The sequence below is a fragment of the Aythya ferina genome (genome assembly GCF_964211825.1).
Source record: "Aythya ferina genome assembly, chromosome: 3".
Taxonomy (NCBI): Eukaryota; Metazoa; Chordata; class Aves; order Anseriformes; family Anatidae; genus Aythya; species Aythya ferina.
In genome coordinates this window covers 43,418,612-43,438,230 of record NC_140298.1, presented here as the reverse complement: position 1 = coordinate 43,438,230, position 19,619 = coordinate 43,418,612, and the positions used below count along the sequence as shown (strand labels likewise).

Sequence of the window (19,619 nt, the reverse complement as noted above, 5' to 3'; positions counted from 1 at the left end):
AGGGAATGGCCTCAGGTTGCGCCAGGGGAGGTTTAGGCTTGAAATGAGGAACATTTCTTCTCAGAAAGAGCAGTCAGGCACTGGGTCGGGTTGCCCAGGGAGGTGGTGGCGTCATTGTCCCTGGGGGTGTTCAAGGAAGGGTTGGAGGTGGTGCTTGGGGACATGGTTTAGTGGGTGACATTGGTGGTAGGGAGACGGTTGGACCAGATGATCTTGAAGGGATTTTCCAACCCTAATAATTCTATGGTCACAGCCACCACCACAGCTCAAACAAGGGCACTTGCAGAAGGCAGTGCACCTGTGGGCCGGCTTTCTCCTGCCACCGATCCTCCAGCCTCTCCTGAGCTAATCCCACTCCCCTAGGCCTAAATATCGGCTGCCATCCTCAGAGTACCAAAGTCACAGAAACGGTCCCTATTTCCATTTTAATCAGCGCACAGCTATGCATTGCCAACACAGAAATCTGCACAGCAGCTTTCTGAAATGCTGCCACAGTCAGAAAAATCAACATTAGACAACGTGAACCTACAGACAAACTCTCAGCAAAGAGCAAAAGGTTTCTGCCATTTTAGAGTATTCCCTGTGTCCAAAGCTAATTCTGATAAATATAAAGGCAAAGATATTATTGGAGAATTTGAGCAGGTAAAAATTCACTAGCAAATTGACTCAGAAGACCGATTTCCGTATCAAGAAAAGCATCTGAACAAATGTTTCGTAAATCAAATAGACTGTCCGAGGAACATTGCTACCACTAATCAATGCTTCTTGGTCCAGCTCAAGGAAAACAACAACAAACTTATTTGGATCAGAAAAGAAAATACTATGTATAACAACAGTGCAGAACTCAAATATTAAAGTTAATTTAAAAATTAACTTAATTATCCAACCGTTGGAAGGGTCTAACGTTAAAGTCAGAGTGATGGAAGAAAGGATGTAATTACCAGAAGACCACAGTTACAGCATTTAATAAAGAGAAAAATCTACCACAGAAGAAATTTTAATTATAATTAAAGGCAATGCCTTGCTTCATTTCCTTCTACAGGAAAATCATGAACACATTCATTTAGGCAGCTATTTACTTATGTCAAATCTCTGGGCTGATGTAGCACAGGTAAACTCCAATTTTTTTGTAAGTTTATTCACACAAGCACTGGACAAGCACAAACAAAAGATTTTTCTTCAACACAGCATGTGTTGTAAAGGTTAAGGATGAAGGATATCCTCCATGCCCACAAATTCATAATGCTCTCCACTCTTCCTAGAACTGAACGTTTTTACACCAGGGCCCAAAACCTTTCTGAGAGGAGTAAAGAACCGTTTTTGCAAATGAAGGGGTCCTGGCCAAACACCCATCAAAACCCCTACGGCTAAAATCTACTGAGAAGTTTTCACTGATGGCTGAGAAGCATTTTAGATTATTAAAATATATCAGACCAACCCTCCAGGCAAAACAAACCATCTGGAAATTCTACCACAAACATACAGGGCGACTGCCACAAGTAGAGCATTAGCCTTGAGTATGGGGCTTCTCCTCCAGAGCTTCTGGCTGCCACAACCAAACAAATCTTCTGCAGCTGTAAGGATGATGCTTAATTCAGTATTTCAGCATACCACCACCAAACATTTAAGAATCCTATTTCCCTTGCGTTATTTTAATGGCAAAAAGAAAATCTGACATATCACAAAACCCAGCATCTTTCAAGGACATTTCACACGAAGACAGGAACCTACATTAATGTCTGCCTGTCTTTGTGAGTTAGACCAGAATCCTATTCTTAATGTACTCAATTTCTATTTGCATATTAACCATATAAAGGAAAAATCCTTTTTGCTTATCCAGCCATTGACCTAGCCAAAGTGAGTTTTTGGGAGATTCAGGGACTTGTGAGATCTTTGAAGCATCGCACTGAAGACTTGTATGTGTGCTGACACAGACTTACCAGACAAAATGAAGACATTTCTTATATCATGAGGACGTTACAGAGTAAGTAAAACCTCCAAAATCAAATTTTCTCTGTGCCTGGCTTTGCTTTTTTTTCTTTTTTCCTACCCCTTTTCCCACTGTAATACTAAAACATCTGCCACTAACCTTAAACACCTAGCAAGGAAACTCGTGACTAGAGCCTGACTTCAGCAAAATCAATGCAAGCAAAGGTTAATGCAGTTCAAGTGCATGTATGTTTATCTTGACAGCTTTAGCTAGGTAAAATGATGTAACTTTATGAACATCGATAATCCCTAGCTCTTCTGCAGCAGATCAGCAGGAGCAGCTCAGCTATGCAGAACTGGCGGCAGGCCTCCTTCTAAGATTTCAGCCAGGCTGCTCAGAGTGAGCTAAAATACTGGTGCTCATGTCTAATTTCCGCTGTACAGCTGTAGACAACAGCCCATTCAGCATCTCCGGTGAAGTATATCTTTAACAAAACGGAGCTTTTTCAGCTTTCTTTGGTCTTTCTCAAATAAATGAATAATTTATCACAACCAGATCTAAACCTACTGAAAGGAGTATCTGGATTTCGGCATGTTTTTAAAACAGTTTCTAACTTCTTCCTTAAACATGCAATTGACGTCATAAACAGGACATAACTGGTATGTTTTCTTGAAAAAATAGATGACTTGGATTACAAGCTATTTTCAGGTTATGCTGCAGAAGAGACAGGTCAAATGTGCCACCGTTAATTTCACTTACAGATTTTCTTCTAAATTGCTACATTTCAGTTTATAGGAACGCTTGATACTAACACACTCAAGTCCAATAAATACTTCTATCCTCTAAAAAATGCTATTTTGAATGTATTTCAGTATTCCAATGAATTAAAATGAATATTAATTTATGAATTATTGACAGTATTTGAGTAGGTTACTTTACTTAACTTACTGTTAACTTACTTCAAAAAACAAATTTCTACTCTATCACACAGAATCACAGAATTTCTAGGTTGGAAGAGACCTCAAGATCATCAAGTCCAACCTCTGACCTAACGCTACAGTCCCCACTAAACCATATCCCTAAGCTCTACATCTAAACTATGATAACTAGGCACATTTTTAAATCAAAGTATTTTATTTTAAAAAAGACATCTTTAAGATGCAAGCCTCTTCAAACACCAGTATACCCACGTTCTTCAGTTAAGCTTACAAGATGCTTTCTGATCAAAACAATCAGAAAAAAGATCAGAAAAGCAATATATATTTTAACAGCAAGTTTTATTAAATAAGAATAAAGTACTAAAATGCTAATTATTACTGCATTTTTACCAGCCTTTTATAAAATTCTGTTCAAAAGGTGTACCTATTCTTTATTCATCAGAGATACTCAGCTGTGAACACAGTCCACAGATTTATGCAAAATAAACAATGGCATATAAATATTTGGGGAAGTACCTACTGTCACCGAAGGGCTATGTTCCTGAAGTATATGAACACACATTTTTAGAGTGCTCTCTCCAACATTAAAATATACTGGATTTTTAAGTAAAAGCATTTGAGAATGGGGCTGGAGAAGGAAAAAGCATTCTTCTTGAAGAGAGTCTAGAGCGTACTACAGAAAATAAATACATGTATTGAATAACCAGGCTCCATCCTAAATTAAAAACAACATGAATACTACACCACAGCAGGAATATATTTGCAAATCTGTGGATAATAGGAACACCAGTGCAACAGTTTCATTTTAGTATTGCTTTTTCTAGTGTTTAGAGTTTGGCAAAATGAAGCTACAATTTTTTGCTGGTCTACCCGTAGAGCAAATCTTACCATTTCCATGGGTTCAACATGAACACAGGTTCAGTTACATAGGTTCAGAGGGCAAAATAACATGCAGCCATTATTTTGAGATATTACCCTTAACCCCAGCAGCACCCTTAAACAATAAAACGTAATCAGCCGTGCTGCTTTCAGGAGTGGGTTCTTTATGAGGGATGCAGCTGTATTAATATGCCAAAAAATAAAACATTTCAGTTTGAAATGCACTCCATTTCACAAAATTAAAATTAAATATATTTTTATAATATTTTTCCTAAATGAAACACATTGCAGCAGTGAATTGCTCTGCAGATTGAGTTATGTAAATACGGTACTTTATTTTCCAGGATGATCTTTTTACTCTCGAGAGATCCTTCACCTTACCACATAAATGCTTTGCATTCAGAGCATTTATAGTCTCTCTGCTTTGCTGCAATAAAAGAGCTTTTCAATTATTTTTTAATTGCAGAAAAGCTAAATGAAGTGTGCCCTGCTCAGGCAATTTGGCTTTCTTATTACAAAACACAAGGGGGATCCTGGCTGAACGCTATGCATTGCAATGGATAATTTATTTTCCTTTGTTAGGGTCTGAAGCTATTAACAATTTTGAAACTCTTTTTAAACAAAAAAGTGGTTTAAAATCAAATACAAAAAAAAAAAGAGCTTTTCCTTCTGCTTTTGAATCAATCAAGTTCACTAATTCCCTTTTATATTCTTTCCACTTCAACTGCAGAATTTATCTGAGGTTAGCCCAATTTTTTTATTTATTTTTTTTTTTTTTCCTATAGCATTAATACTATAATGGCTACGTTATCAGAACAGTACTTTTGTTACTGCTGTTAACAGCTGGTTCAGAATATTATTAACTGAATATTCTGCTATGTTACTTACACATCATTTCAGTGTTAAGGATTTGAGTGTTAAAAATCATTTCTATAACGGAACACCTACACTTACTTTGACCATCACTTCCGGGTAAAAATTGGGAAAATGTCAGCAAGCTTACAGTGAAGGACTCACACCGGACTGATGAGTGACAGACACAGCAGCCACCAAACCTTACCTTCACTGGAGGCAATTCTCACACATCCACCCCGTCTGCCTCACTAATTATCACACTGAATCAAAAAAACACACTGAACAGGTTCTTGCTGAGGAGGTGAATTTCCTCAAAAAAATACTATCCATTTATAAATACCTCTAAGTCCTTTTTAAGGAGCAACAGCCCACCTATTCTTTGTAATGACATTTCCACAGCAAAATCCATGCAAGATGAGAAAAAGGTTCATTCACTAAATGCAAATCTCAAGAATGAATGCACAGTCTCAGAGGTCTGGGGTTGGCTTCTGCTGAAACTAATACCAATTAAACAAATTAGATTTAAGAAAAAAAGAAAGTTAGAATTTGAAAAATTTGTAGCAGTTGGCCACCCCACAGGACTTTTAACAAAAGACATGACTCCTCCATCCCAAATTTCATGGCACTAAGTGGAATTTTATGTTTGATAAAGGAAAAATGTTTCCTTAAGTTTTTCAGTAGCCTTTGCAAACTTATTTCCAGAGTACATATTAACACCTGTGAGGTCTGCTTGTCTGCATCAGAATTACACCATGGAGCTCTAAGAAACTTATTTTTTGTAAGAGCAATAGAAACTATTACTGGAACTAAGCTGAAGCAGTGCCATATTAGATCAAATTTCCTAAACTGCACTCTATTATTGTGGCCTGGAAACAGATGAGCCGTAGTGGAAGCTTTTAGTATTTGCCTCTGGAAAAAAAAAATCCATTCTTCTCTCGAGCATTAAGAATGGAATACAGAATTGTGGTATTTTGCGTGGATATACAAATTCAAATCTTCTACCCGAATATTAGTCCCAGATCATGTTAAACACACCTTAAAAATAAATGTAGGGCTAGATGGAAGATCATGTTTGGAGAACTCAACTTCTTCAACCTCAAGATGATGTTCCAAATGGTGCTGCATGACAGGACCATTCTGACAATGGCAAAGACCTTCTAGGTGCTGATTTATTAGCTCATCAAGGAGCACTTTAAAATAGGATTGGAGCAAGTTCATAGGGTCAATATAGAATAGTGATAGCTGTGACAATGTTCTACATGCTCCTAATTTTCTGGAGATAAAAACTAAGTAGATGAGCCTATTACACTTTATATTATTTTAATATGAAACAGATAGTTTGTATTTTCCTTTACGTGTCACTATTTCAAGGACTACTTGAAAATGGGAATGAGATACAAGTATCCCACTGCTGTTTAACAAAAAAAAATATTTGGATAATGTCCATTGTTTTCACTTTGAGTATGATTATACAGTCTTTTCCAGGTAGGTATTCTTCATTTTTTTGTTCTTTATGCCATAAAGGACTAGCAGTCTAACTCCATGCTCTGATTTCACAAAGGATGTTCTCAGGTCAAGTGAATACGCCTTCTGGTCTCACCTTAGTCCTCCAAAATTTCTGAAATACATTCAGATTTTCATGACAGTTCCCACTGTAATTTAGGGTCTACATTCCAAGCTATATAAATGTCTGATCTAAATGATATTTCATTCTGGTAAGCAGGATCTTTGCATTTTTTGAAGTGCAGAAAATTCTACTGATTACAATTTTCAGGGTAATGACAAACTCACTCTAACACTGCTCTTGAATTTCGTGAAGGGTATCAAGTGACATTCCGTGCTTGGATAGTTCTTGTCAACAGCACGATGCTGAATGTTACTGCGGTGACAAGAACGTTCTTCCAGATTAAAGGGCAGAAATGAAACAAGAATTGCCCTGTTATTTTTATAATTGCCATGAGTTCTTGATAGCTGAAGATGACAACAGTGCTTTCCTGCAATACATACATAAAGCTGAATTTAGATCAGCTCACTTCAAGGAGCCTTTTGATCTTAACAATTTTCTAACATTCTGATCTCCACTCGATAAACTGTGAGGCGACGTGCTTCTTACCGCCTGTTCCTCACATGGCCTGCTCCTCCTCTCAGCCCATCCTGGGTGGCCAGAAATGGAGACAAAGGATTAGAGATTATGTGATAACACCAAGTAAGGGCCACTAGGACTAAAACAAATCAAACCATGACAACCCACAACATAGGTGCAGGAAAATGATTGACAGGAATAAGAGAAGAATGCTACACATCTGGACCTGTATGGAGAAAGGTAGACTCAATTCCAATTCATTAGGACAGTGTGGTTCGTTTATTCTTTCTTTTACACTGTTATTTGCTCTTTCAAACAGTTCTGCATTCGTGATGAACACAGCAACTGCGACTTTTGACTGACCTTAATGGGATGCCAGAGCTCCAAGAGAACAGGGTTCTCTGTCATCAAATGGTTAAATGCTAAGAGGAGCGAGTGCCATCTACTGGATCCCGGTTTCCCTTAGAGATTATCACAGCCAAATAAAAACTGTAATTGATAACACGGGTTCACAAGATGTACTAAGTCTCATGGGATATGGCTGCAGGCATAAACATTACACTTGTCCCTTCGCATCCAACTTGTCCTTGATTCCAAAGACGAGTTTGAAGCTCCAAAGTAAACTGAAGGATTGATATATAATATTAATGCTAAGAAGTGACAAAATCTGTCTTTCCCTGCAGTGTACAAGCCTACAGCCAGCAGAAGCCAATTTCTATTACCTAGTTTGTCTTCCACCTCAGAAAAACTGTTGCTCTCTCCAGTTTTTGATCAATCTGTAGAGGTTTTTGTGTATGTTTTTAGCTGTTTTATGTTCTACAGTAACAACCCATTTTAACATTTTGATCTTTTACTATCTATCCAAATACAAATCAGCCACAGATCTCTACAAAATGTGTGCTTCCAATCTCTATTTCTGATTTAAGAAACGCTTGAATGACCCCAGATTTTACAGGTGTACAGGAATTTCAGCACAAACCTGGCCACAGCCTCACAGTTAGCCAACTCACCCAACTTCTTGCAGTGCTCTCCGAGTGCCAAGGGCTGTGTAAGCAGGTGAGATGAACACAAACGAGGCCTGAACAGCACACAACTAATTTAAGCTTTACTAGAGGGTATCATGTGATGTGTAAACGTGCCAGGTTCCCAGAGTTTATAAGGAGAAGTATAGCATATTGTGAAAAATGCGGATAATTGGCTTAGTGAAGATGTACATTAATAAATCCCTCCGTGGCATATCTTTTCCCCCACGTTAAAATATAGGGTGCTAGGTCGCTCAGCTTTTCCACGTTACCAAAAAAGAAAAAAAAGGAAAAAAAAAAAAGAAAAATGAAGAACATAAACAAAGAAAAACAAAAAAGAAGAAAAAAAAAAAAAAGAAAAAAAAAGGGAAAAAAAAAAGAAGAAAAAGAAAAAAAAAAAGAAAAAATCACCCCAAAACCCAAACCACCTCAGAACTATCCCCTGGAGGAGAACCTACCCAAATGTCACCAAACCTTGATAGGAGTAACTCGGAACGATCCGAAGGCCCCGGTTAAAGCACCAAGAGCTTGTTTATTACTTCCCCGTGCGATCTCCAGGGGAAGGCAGGGCCGTGCAGCCGGGACGAGGCGGCTGAGCCCCCCCCGCACCCCGGTACTCACGCAGAGGGCGATGCGGAGCACCCCGCGCTGGTAGTCCCGGTACAGCTCCTCCGCGCCGCCGCTGCACTCCACGCAGCGGTACGCGCCCGGCTCCGCCATGGCGCCCGCAGCGCCTCCCTTCCGCCTTCGGAGGCGGTGCGGGGACCAGCCCGCCTCGCGGGGCGTGCCGGGAGTTGTAGTTCGCCGCTCCTCTCCCCGGGGAGACCAGCGTGGGGGCCGGACTCCGTATCCCAGGAGGCTCCGCGGCGGCGCCCTCCTCCCTGCCCGTCCCTCGGCGTCCCCCCCTGCGAACATGGCACCTGCCGGCGGCGGCGGCCGCGGGGCCGCCCGGGGGCTGCGGGCGGCGCTGGCGGTGGCGGCGGCGCTGGTGCGGGCCGCGCTGTCGCTGAGCGAGCGCTACCCGGCCGTGTCCCTGCTCAAGCAGGAGCTGCACCGGCAGCGCCAGGGCCCGGCGGCGGAGTGGGCAGAGCAGTACGCGGCCGAGTGCGGTGAGACGGGACGGGGACGGGGACGGGGACGGGGACGGGGATGGGGCTGGGACCGGCAGCGGGGCGGGGAGGGGGAGCCCCGGGGTCGCTCAGGGCCGGGGGGGATCGGGGGGTTCGCAAAGCCGTGAGCCGCGGCTGGCTGCGAGGGCCGGGCAGACTTTCACCCGGCGCCGAGATCAATAAAAGCTGCGCAATGTGGTGGGGAGGGCTGGCGGAGAGCCCTGTGGCTGGCGGGGTACGGGGTGCTATGAGACAGCCTTTAATTTAATATATGGATATACACGCTCACCCTACTTGCCCTAAAACAGCAGCGCAGCACTCCGCTCCTTGCTATTCAAATCTTGTGGCCAAGTGAGTCGCCCGCTGGAGGAGTCCCTGAAGCTCCCAGCTCCTTGGGCAGCTCTCCCAGCAGCCGTGGCTCTCGCTGTCTCCAGGCGTTCCTCTTGCTGCCTGCCGCCAGCTCCAGGAGTGTCTCCGCTGATCCCGCTGAAAGCTGCTAACAAAGCAGGGTGATACAGGCTTGAGTGTATCTAACCTGTAGACAAAGACAGCTCCACTCCTCCTGTATGCACAGCATCTTCATTGCCCCGAGAATTGCAAAGGTGAAAGGGTGCTTTGCCCCCTCTGCCTTGCACCAGGCAGGCTGTTACCATGCCCTGCCACCTTGTTCAAAAACTCGTTCATTAAATTTTCACTGCTATACAGAAAAGGATTCTGGAGTTAGCAGCTCCTGCCGGCATCTCTTTATTTTGACACGTGAAGCCAGATGTGCTCAGTGAGCCTACGCTGAATTCCCCATCACTGACTTAAGAGCACCAGCACAGAACAAATAACCTATTGATGATGCTGCCCATGGCACGGGAGAGAAACATTTTGGCCAGCATAAAGAACAGGGCGGTGCTGAAACCTCTCCCCAGCAATGATTTTTCTGGGAGCTGTGGGTGGTGAGCCACTGTTCTTACAGGACTTTGTGACTTCAGACTTTCACCTTCTGCTTTTCACTAGCCCTGCTTCTGTTGTAAAACTTCTCCCACCCAGTTATCATTTATGGCTCAGCTTAGTTCCAAGTTTCTGTTTACAGCAAATGGTTTTAGATACTCTTTGACTTCCTTATAAGAAGGCTGTTTCATTTTGTTTTTCCCCTGCACTTGAGCGAAATGGGGAGTTAGCTAACTGCAGGCCTTATGTCATCAAACTACAAGAATAGCACTGCCTGCCAAACTTAATGAGAATGCATGTACACCCTCCTCCCCCCTTTCAAATTTAGCATCAAGCTTATTTCCACTCTTGTTTGTAAATAAAATACCTGGTATTTGTGATATGGAATCAAGGAAGTAATACTGTTGCTTTTTCTTGTTTGCTTTTGCGGTGTTTCAAATTGATAGAAGCTGTAGGATCTGAAGATTGGAAAGCTCACAGCTCTGTTGGGCTAGTAGTCAAAGCACCATGTAGGTGAGATAGTGACTCCTATGGTCAGTCTAGGGGCTTTTTGTTTGTTTGTTTGTTTTTGCTGTTTATTTACTTCGTTAATCTTTTTCTTTGCTGTCCTAACAAGCTGTGTATCATTCCTAGATTTGAGTGTAATGTTATCATGTAATATACCTGTGACAGTCCTGCATATGTTTAGTCAGTTATGGTTTGCCATGTTCTCTCTACTTTCTGCAGTCTTTGTTAGCTCTGTGTCCTGGACTTCCAGCAGCAACTCTTTGCCCACCTCCATATGATCCCTTCCATTAATTTTCTTCCGCAGGTTTGGAATGATGATTTGGTCTTCAATTTGTTGGGCAAGAAAACAGGATCACAGTGCTAGCTGGGGACAGACCTACCCCATTTTTTTTTCCCTTTCTTGATTCCAGTTTCCCTCCCCCTTTTATTACTCCCCTGCTCTTTTTTTGGGGGGAAGCTAAGATAAACATGAGGAAGTGTGGGATGTGTTGGCAGAGCATGTGTGTGACTTCTTGAATTCCTAAAGGTCTTAATTTTCTCTCTTTTTTTTTTTTTTTTTTTTTTTTTTTTCCCCTAGACTCATCGTTTTTGCACTTCCGTGAATCAGATTGTGACATAAGAGGGACTTCATCTTGCGAGTCTGTGCTTTCTCTCAACACAGAAAAAATTCTGGTAAGCTGCTAAGAATATAATGTACAAAACAGTTTTTAGTAGATTGAAGTGACACCACTTTAATTCCAACTGGTTATGCAGTTAATTTTCAGCAAATAACTATAAATAGAATCTATTAATTTGCAGGCACAGGTCCCCAAAGGGCTTAAGTACAAATGAACTAAAGTTGCTCATGAAGGAATGGCTTCGTAGTACTCCAGCATAAGTTTTTAGGGCTGTCAGCAGTATAAACCATTGAAGCTTTCTTTTGATTATAGGAACAGAGCAAAAAGTGTATAATGGGTTTGGGAAGGTTACTGTTGCACTCGTAGGTGGTTGAAATATCTTTGTCATGGGTGCAAGTGATGGGACTTCTTTTGACTGAACAAGACAAAAATAAAAACCAAAACCAGAAGGCAGGAAGACAAAGCACAGTCCTCTCAGTAGAGGAAATGAAGTTAAAAATCTCATCTGAAGCTTAAAGTGTTAAGCTGTTTTCTGCAAAGTTAAAGATGTACAGATGTGCAGTTCAAAAGAAGAGAACTGAGCAGTGAGAGAAGTTAGTTTTTCCATTCTTACTTCCAGTTTGAAAGGTTTACTGAATGAGAGTTTTGCATTTTTCTAATGTGTGTTGCTCTGCTAGGCTTACAGCTATCTTTGGAAAAAACTTATGAAAACGAACAGGGTAGAGTATGTCAGTAAATGGGGGGCTGTCTCAGGCAAAATCAGTTTGTGCAGATAAGATTTGTGTTCCCAAAATAGTTTAGGCTTTGCTAAGCCTGTTGTAGTCTCAGCTGTAACCAATTGAAAGTTCTTAGGACAGCCTTTTTTCTTTAGCATGGCACTACTAAGTTAAACTTGTCTTTATTGCTGGAGCTATGCTTTTTTGGTATTTCATTTTGTGTTTTACTCTTCTGTAGTACTCTTCCCTTTGTAGGAGACAAAGGAATAGTTGATGGGGTAAAAACTGAAAATTTCCTATGAAGTAACATATGTGTTAAACTTCTAAAACTTCACGTTAGACAGGTGTAATGTGTAAACAGCAACCACTCCTGGAATACTGTCAATGTTCTTTCATTTGAAACCTTTAGTTAGCCTTTTGTTAGAGAGGATAGTGGCAGTATCTGACTGAAAAACAATTTTTTTTCCCTGTGAAAGACTAGGATTGAATTTGTTTTCAATTAGAGCAATCACAGTAGTCTTAACGCTTTGATTTAAAGCATTCTCTGTTAAAGTTCTGTTAAATTCTTTGTCGCTGTTTGCTAAACACTACAAACCATGATGTTTTACAGAGTCAAGCGAAGTCACTTGCAGAGCAGAAAAGATTTCCATTTGCTACTGATAATGACAGCACAAATGAAGAACTGGGTAAGGTGTCTTATATGAGGTTTGTTTGTGCAGGTGAAGTACATGCTGAGTAGTAGTACTGAATGCTTTGAAACTAAACTATTGATTCCTATGTGATACATTAATTTTAAAACTATCCTAAAAAGCCCAGTGCATTTTCAATGGTTACGCAAAGAGAAAACAGATATGTTTTCCTAAAAATCCTCTCTGCTATGCTCACTGGAATTCTTCCCTGAGTCTGCTTAAGCAGGTGTTCAGAAATCATTGTGATTAAATCCTATTAAACAGTCTCAACTACTTTCTGCTTCCCTTTTCTGTCACTATTGATGGCTAAAACTATTCAGGCATCCAGAAAAATATCAGTGGGATGTGCTTTCTGAAAAGTATAGGTCTTGGACCTGTTTTGTGCTCTTCACACACTCTTTGTGCTTACAGTCAGTAAGAAGGCTTTCTGAATTTGTGTCCTTCTGCAGTCCACTACTTGTTGATGTTTTTTCAAAGCACTCTTGGGGCAGAAGATGGAGGCATTTCAAATAAAGCGACAAGAAATCCTTTTCTCAAAAGCTTTGAGGAAGAAGTTAGTTGCACTGCTTCTCCAAAATGGTATCCTGTGAAGGAAGCAGTGGGCACTACGAGGCAGCAAAGAGATTGGTGAGAATGTGTTTCAAGGAAGACAGCAAAGGGTCTTTTGTATAAGAGCAAAGAGAGTCTTTCCTCATAATTTGTGTAACAAAGTAAAAACAATTGGGTAGTTATTTGTTGATGTAACTTCTGCCTTCAAGGATTTATCCAGCAAAAGTTAAGGATTTAATCTTTCATATTGCTAGCATACCTAACCATGTTTCCAGACTCTTTTAGGGAATGCTGAACTTCCAACCAGCAGAAAATATTTGATGCTTTAATATCTGCACTGTAGACTCTGAAGAGTATGCCAGAGGGTCCCTATTATCATGTTTTGCCTGTAGGCTGACATCTAGCTACCCACTTTATTTCAAGTATGTCCTGCTGTGAGGAGCCTGGGTCCCTCTTGTTTCTGTGCTACTGCTTGTAACTGTCTGAGGAAAAGTAGCATGGAATGTATCTTGCATTCTGAAGAAACTTAGTATGCAGATACTTGGACAAATGGATCATTGTTAACCCTTGTATGTCATTATGAAAAATCTACTTGTAATGTTTCTAGTACTTGAAGATTAATTGGAAAGCTGGAATTGAAAATGCTGATATTCTGTCAGCTACTGTCAATCACTTGCCATAGCTTTACAGACATGGTCTACAGCCTCGTGTTTTGCCAAGAGTCTTGAGTGAAGATAAAACTGAAACTCATTATCAGCAAGACAAGTAGTTTCCATTTTCTTGCTTCCTCAGCTTTTTTGTTTAATGATAGCATGTTTGAATTCATCTTCTTTTTATTTGCTGGTTGTTCTGTGTGCGGGGATTGGAACCATAAAGATGATACCAAGAAACCTGTAGGCTTGGAGGATAGTGAAATGACAAAAACTCAACAGCTCTTCAAACTGTCCTTGATTCTTCCTGTTTTCTTTCAGTTGGTGGCTATGCTATATGTCTGCACAGAGTGAAGCTTTTTATGTATTGAGGAAAAAGCTTATATTGCACATGCACTTCCTTCTGTGTAAAATAAATGCTCCAAGAATTAAGGAGTCTCTGGGTTAAACACATTTCTCACTTCTTTCACTTATCTTTTTTTCTTCCTTTAATGAACAGAGTTTAGTGACACTGCCTGAAGATTGTGGCCTGCCTGAAAAATCTCTGTGTCTTATAAAAATACTTGTGTTCTAATTGGCTTTATTTGTCTGTTTATGTTTGAGTAAATAATTAAGCTGATAGACCTCATCCATTCTGCTTGGATGACTGCTAAAACTCAGTATAAGAGTGAGGAAAAGTAAAATTCCAGTGCCCAGTTCTGCTCTCAACTGTTCATGTGAACTGCTGGGGGAAATGTTTTTCTTTACCTTTCATAGCTCTAGTTTGCAAGATGCTTGCTTTTTGTGGGCAGCGTGGGCAGATCTTAGTCCAGAGCTAAGACCGGTGAAAGATTGTTTCATTAAGCATGTTGTAGGTATTCAGCTGTCAAAACTGAACTTCAGTCGCATAAGCACAACCACAGCTTTTCAGTCTTGTGACTTGACTATTTTTGTATCCTGTGAAGATTACAGGAACATGTTACTAAAAACAGTGGTCTGTTTCTTTTTCAAATACTTAGCTTCTGCTCCAAAGGCAGGGTACAAGAACTTTAAAACTTTTTGTGTTTTAAAATGGGTAAGGATTCTGTGTTTTTCAATCTCAGTTTTATAAACAACAGAGTCACTTTTGTTTTTCTAGGTACTTCAAGTGAACGAAAAAAATGTGAGCTATTAAAGTTTAGCAAAATGTATGCAAAGAAATAAAATCAGATGCTTTCTAATAGGAGTATCAAAAAACTATCAGTGTTAGCCAAGCGCACTTACAGTTGAGAGTTCACATAGGGCTACCAAATAGGGTTGTGGTACCTTTCTAACATGAACTCTTTCTTAAACTGCTCGCAAAAAAAGAGAGGAGCGAGGGACAAAACCCAAAATCAGGTGAGCATAATCCAAACTGAAATAATTAACAAAGGGTAGGTAATGGTTGAAGAAGGCAATTTCAGTGGCAGTTTAGAAAACAATTGACCAACTAATATAAGTTGCTAGTATGTACATTATGTATATTCCTGTAAATGCAACCAAATTGTAAAATGTATGTGTGAAGGAAGCCAGCTGTTTTTTGATGTTTTACTTATGCTTGTAATTTCTTGTTAGCAATTGCTTATGTGTTGATTGGCAACGGCCTGTATGATGAAGCCATACGACAATTTTCAACAATGCTTCAGGTAAGCTTTCTTTTTGGACTCCTCAAGCTAAATGTAGTATTTAAGGGAAAAAAAAAAAAAAAAAAAGAAACACATCACTTTATGAAATTATCCGATCTAACCTATGGCTTTTACTAAACCATATTGAATTAAGGGTTTAAAAATGAGAATAACAGCTCTGATATTTATTTTTTGTCCAAGCATAAGCATGCTCTTAAAGTCAGGTGATTCATATCTTGGTTAGTTGGTGAGTATTTTTCTCATCTGTACGAATAATTTTCTTTATGATGTTTCGATTTAAAAAAGCATCTTCAGAAACCGATTTGTGCAAGATTGAAGTTCCTTTAATTCCTGTCTTAGTGTGTAGACTGAGATCATTTAATTTTGCTGTGTATGGGAGGAGATGGGCTGCAGTTAGGATGCTCCTAGTAACATCAGGAGAAAACAGAGCAAGATAACTTACTGCTAGTGTCAAGTTCCACCTTGCATTCTTAGTGATAATACTTTTGTATGATGGATTTATCCTTCTCCAGTGGTAAACATGTGATGAGTTTGTAAGTAAAACTTAGCTAATACTTCAGGATATTTGTTTCTGATCAAGGTAAAGAATTCAGAATCTTCTATGAACCTGGGTAACCACTTTTGAAACAACAACAACAAAAACAAACAAACACAACAACAACAAAACCAACAAATAAACAAAAAAACAATACCTAAAGCTGATATCAAAATACTGTGTTTGTATGGCCAAGAACCTGTGACTATGAGAAGTATGTGCCTTCTTTTTTTCTAAACTGGTTGTAGTGCACAAATGGAAGTGGTAAAGTAGTACTGCAAGTATCATGCATGTTTTGACTCAGGTAGCATATGGCTCATACTTTGATTGAAAGTATAATAACAAAACTATTATAAATAATAGTTTTTATTAAAAATAATAACAACATTATTATAGGGAACTTATCAGAGGACAAACAAGCTACGAATCAGAACTTTTTCCAGTTATTTAGAGATCTGTCATTGGTATGCTTCTAATGTAAGGAATGATTTAACTTTTCTAATGAAAAATCCTGCTTCTAAAAATTAAGTTATAAAGCTCTTCCTGCCTTCTCTTGAGTAAGAAGGTAAAATAGAAAGTGAAGATAAGTGAGATATATCAACTGTAGAAAGTTACTGTGAAAAGTGTGCATGTAATAGAGCAGATTTGTAATGCACACACTTCAGCTGAAATCATGATATCATGATTAGATGCCTCAAAGAATGTAGAGTCATTGAGATCATTCACTCTGTCTTCCGTAAGACAATTTTAAATACGCTTATTAAAATGATTATTGGAACATTTAACAGAACAAACCATTCATGCTTAGTCATTATATTAAAAGTAGGGAAGTTACCTGAACTTGACATTGGCACGTGTACAGTTGGGATCGGTTGAAGTCTGGCAAACTGTCAGCATTGGTTACACCACTTATCTGTTGTTTAGTCAATGCAGTAATTTGTTTCCTGGCAGTTGTCCCAGGTAAATGAGCACAGCTACGTACCTGGTTGCAGGTATTTAAATTGGCAATTTCTGACTGGATTTCAGGGAACCCCTAACTGCCTAGAAAAGTTGTGCCAAGAAAACCAGCTCTGCAGTTGTAGTTCTTCATATTTGGGTGGGAAGCCATGGCTGGATTACATTTTATTGCACAAGATGTTGTTTAACTAATAGAACCTCTCAGAGTCTAAACTCCTTCCCTCTTGTGTTATAAAAATCATAAATACAACGAGAAGAAAGGAATAAAAAGTATACATGAAACTTTTCTGTATCTCACTGTCGAGTGCTTTTGCTATAAAATAGTGTTAAAAATGCTGTGGGTAGCATTTCTCATATGAATTCTCTTCTCTCCCATCAGATTTGTTGGAGATGTTTAGCTCTTTTTCCAGACAAATCCTGCCCACTAATTCCAGTATATTAAACTGGAAGGTTGTGACCATATGAAAGTATAGGATGTAATACAATCCATGTGATATCTTTGCCTGGCAGCTGTGGTTGTTCATTGCTTGCTAGTTGATAGCAACAAGAATTAAACATTTATTGAAGAAAGATGCGTATTTTTTAAGCGATTACTACATTTGTTCTTAATCTAACAGGAAGAACCGGAGCTGGTTAGCGCAATCTATGGACGAGGGATAGCATATGGAAAAAAAGGACTCCATGTAAGTAGATGATTATTTAAAGTTATAGGTGACTGAATTATTTGAAACTAACCTATAAGAAGGCCTTTTACAGGAGGAGCTTAGATCGAACGGTATGTACCTATCAAGTTGTAAACTCATGCTCTCTTGCTATAGGCGATGCAGAAGTGTCCCATGTCCTTCCCTTGGTAGGTGCTCTGTAACCTAGTGATCTAGTGGACCATGCTGCTCAGCCCATGGGTGTGTTCTTTGTGGGACTGTGAAAGTAAAGCAACATGAAGCAAGGTTGCCAAAGGAGAATATAGGAACAGTTGTGAGTGGTGAATTTTAATGCTTAGCGCTGGGATCTACAGCTACTTGAAAGAGTTATCAGATAACGAGCAGTGTCTTCTAAAATGCAGGTTTCTGAAGCCCCACAGAATTTATCTTTGTATCTGGTCTGTATTTGGAAATAAAAAAGTCTTTTATTTCAGCATGGAAAATCGTCAGCTCTTGCAGTCCAGTAGGCTTTATATTGCTTCTTGACAGACATGCTTCTTCAAATCTTATTGAACAAATTAATACATTTCAAGTTAAATTACTTAGAGGTGACTGCTCAAAATTTTCCTGAGCAAAAATAAGTTTTAAAATAGATATAGTTTATGTAGCCCGTTAACTCATGATTGAGTGGTCTCTCAGTATTCTAGAGGGAAGAAGAGTTGAATAACTTCTTGAAAATGTCTCTTGTGCGGGATCTTTAATTCTTTAGTGGTGCTGACAGGAGCTTAAAGTCCCTCGTATTTGCATATTTTTAACACCAGTCTGATTTTTTTCCCGAGTTTTGTTAGATGTTGCTACAGTTTCGCTTCAAAAAATGAGGTTTCTGTCAACAACTCTTTTGAGACACTAAGATGGTGTTTAGCATGTTAAAACTGGTTATATAGCAGCTTGCATAGCTGCTTATATAGCAGTTTTTGTAGTTGAAGTATGTGCTCCCATCCTACATCTTATTGAGGAAAATCTAAAAACTTAGACAAGACACTGATGCCATCAACTGATTGCCAGAACTCCTTAGATCGGGTTATAAATGGTATTGATGAAAGCACTGGTGTGCGTGTGTGTGCGCGTGCATGTGTGTTGGAGTTCGTGTGTGAACTTGAGCCAGCTTTGCTGCCAAGAATAAGTTATTAGAGCTGCAACACAAAATTGATGTTTACAAGCAGAGTTCATTTTCTTATAGCAAATAGGTGTTTTTCAGCTATTTGTAGCATGCCGCATCTTAATCTTGTTAGCGGAGGTGTGAAGGGCATTTAATGTAAATCAATGCATTTTCAGAGTCTTAGCCAAATGAATTGTTCTTCATCGCTCAGAATGTATTACTGTAAGTACACACAGTTGTTTACCTTGCTTATTTCTCTCCTTTTCAGGATGTGAAAAATGCTGAACTTGCTCTTTTTGAGCTCAGTAGGGTAATTAGTCTAGAACCAGATCATCCTGAAGTATTTGAACAACGAGCAGAAGTGAGTATTTTTTTCTGTCTTTTCAGGTATTTGGAAGTTGTTAAAATTGCACAGTGTTTTCAAGTATAATTTTCCATGTAATTTCTGGAACGTTTACTTTTAAAATTAAACATACATGGAATGGAATTACTATAGACAATAGTATAGCATATATTATGTTTAAGTGTACAATTATTTATAAAATATAAAATATTTATAAATATGTTTTTTTTTTTAGTAATCTTGATCTAAAAATATGAAAGGCATTCATATAATTGGGAAATGGGCAAATTTTGGTTGGGGGGAATATTTTGCCTAAACTGAAAAGGTTTGAGAAGGTTTTAATTACGTTTTCTGTTGAGTATGTTGGAATTACTTTGAAATACAGTGTTTTGCTTTGGTTGTCTTGTTTCTGTTCAAAATATTAAGTTCCTAAAAATGATGATGGTTGAAAGTACACTGGTATTTCAAGGGAAAGATGCTTTCAGATTTTCTATTTCATAAGAGCTTCGAAAAAGGAGAATTTTCTGTCCTGTTCTAAAAAATATAGTTATTCTGTTACAGCTGAACATGAAAAAGAATAGTTCTCATATTTCTAAAACTAATCCATTCAGCCTGCGTGCTCTAAACCGATGTTTTCGTTGGGTCTCTTAGATACTGTCCCCTCTAGGACGAATAAGTGAAGCATTATCTGACCTCACCAAAGCTATTCAGCTACAGCCATCGGCACGGCTTTACAGGCATAGAGGCACCCTGTACTTCATATCTGAGGTTAGTGGATTTGGATGGTTCTGTTTGGTTCTGGTTGTGTGGGTGTTGCTGGGTTTTTGTTTGGCATTTTCTTGTGTGTTTTTTTATACC

The 19,619-nt window shown here is 39.3% G+C and overlaps 1 protein-coding gene and 1 long non-coding RNA gene across 3 annotated transcripts in view; one reads left to right on the top strand and one right to left on the bottom strand.

Moving 5' to 3' along the window:
* Positions 1-6,094: 6,094 nt before the first annotated feature.
* Positions 6,095-8,278, bottom strand: LOC311435125. Its single transcript, XR_014691949.1, has 2 exons — positions 8,166-8,278; positions 6,095-6,756 (listed from the first exon to the last, which is right to left on the bottom strand). It is a non-coding gene; the product is annotated as an uncharacterized lncRNA (long non-coding RNA).
* A 90-nt stretch (positions 8,279-8,368) lies between these two features.
* Positions 8,369-19,619, top strand: part of TTC13 (tetratricopeptide repeat domain 13) — a 38,718-nt gene continuing 27,467 nt past the window's right edge. Inside the window, exons 1-7 of one of the 2 annotated variants that reach the window (XM_084515753.1) lie at positions 8,369-8,816; positions 10,840-10,934; positions 12,206-12,281; positions 15,056-15,126; positions 17,236-17,301; positions 18,687-18,779; positions 19,413-19,529. In XM_084515753.1, the coding sequence (XP_084371879.1) occupies positions 8,426-8,816; positions 10,840-10,934; positions 12,206-12,281; positions 15,056-15,126; positions 17,236-17,301; positions 18,687-18,779; positions 19,413-19,529 (909 nt within the window). In that variant the 5' untranslated portion in view covers positions 8,369-8,425. The remainder of the gene's footprint in view (positions 8,817-10,839; positions 10,935-12,205; positions 12,282-15,055; positions 15,127-17,235; positions 17,302-18,686; positions 18,780-19,412; positions 19,530-19,619) is intronic. The other variant, XM_084515752.1, reaches the window with a different exon arrangement.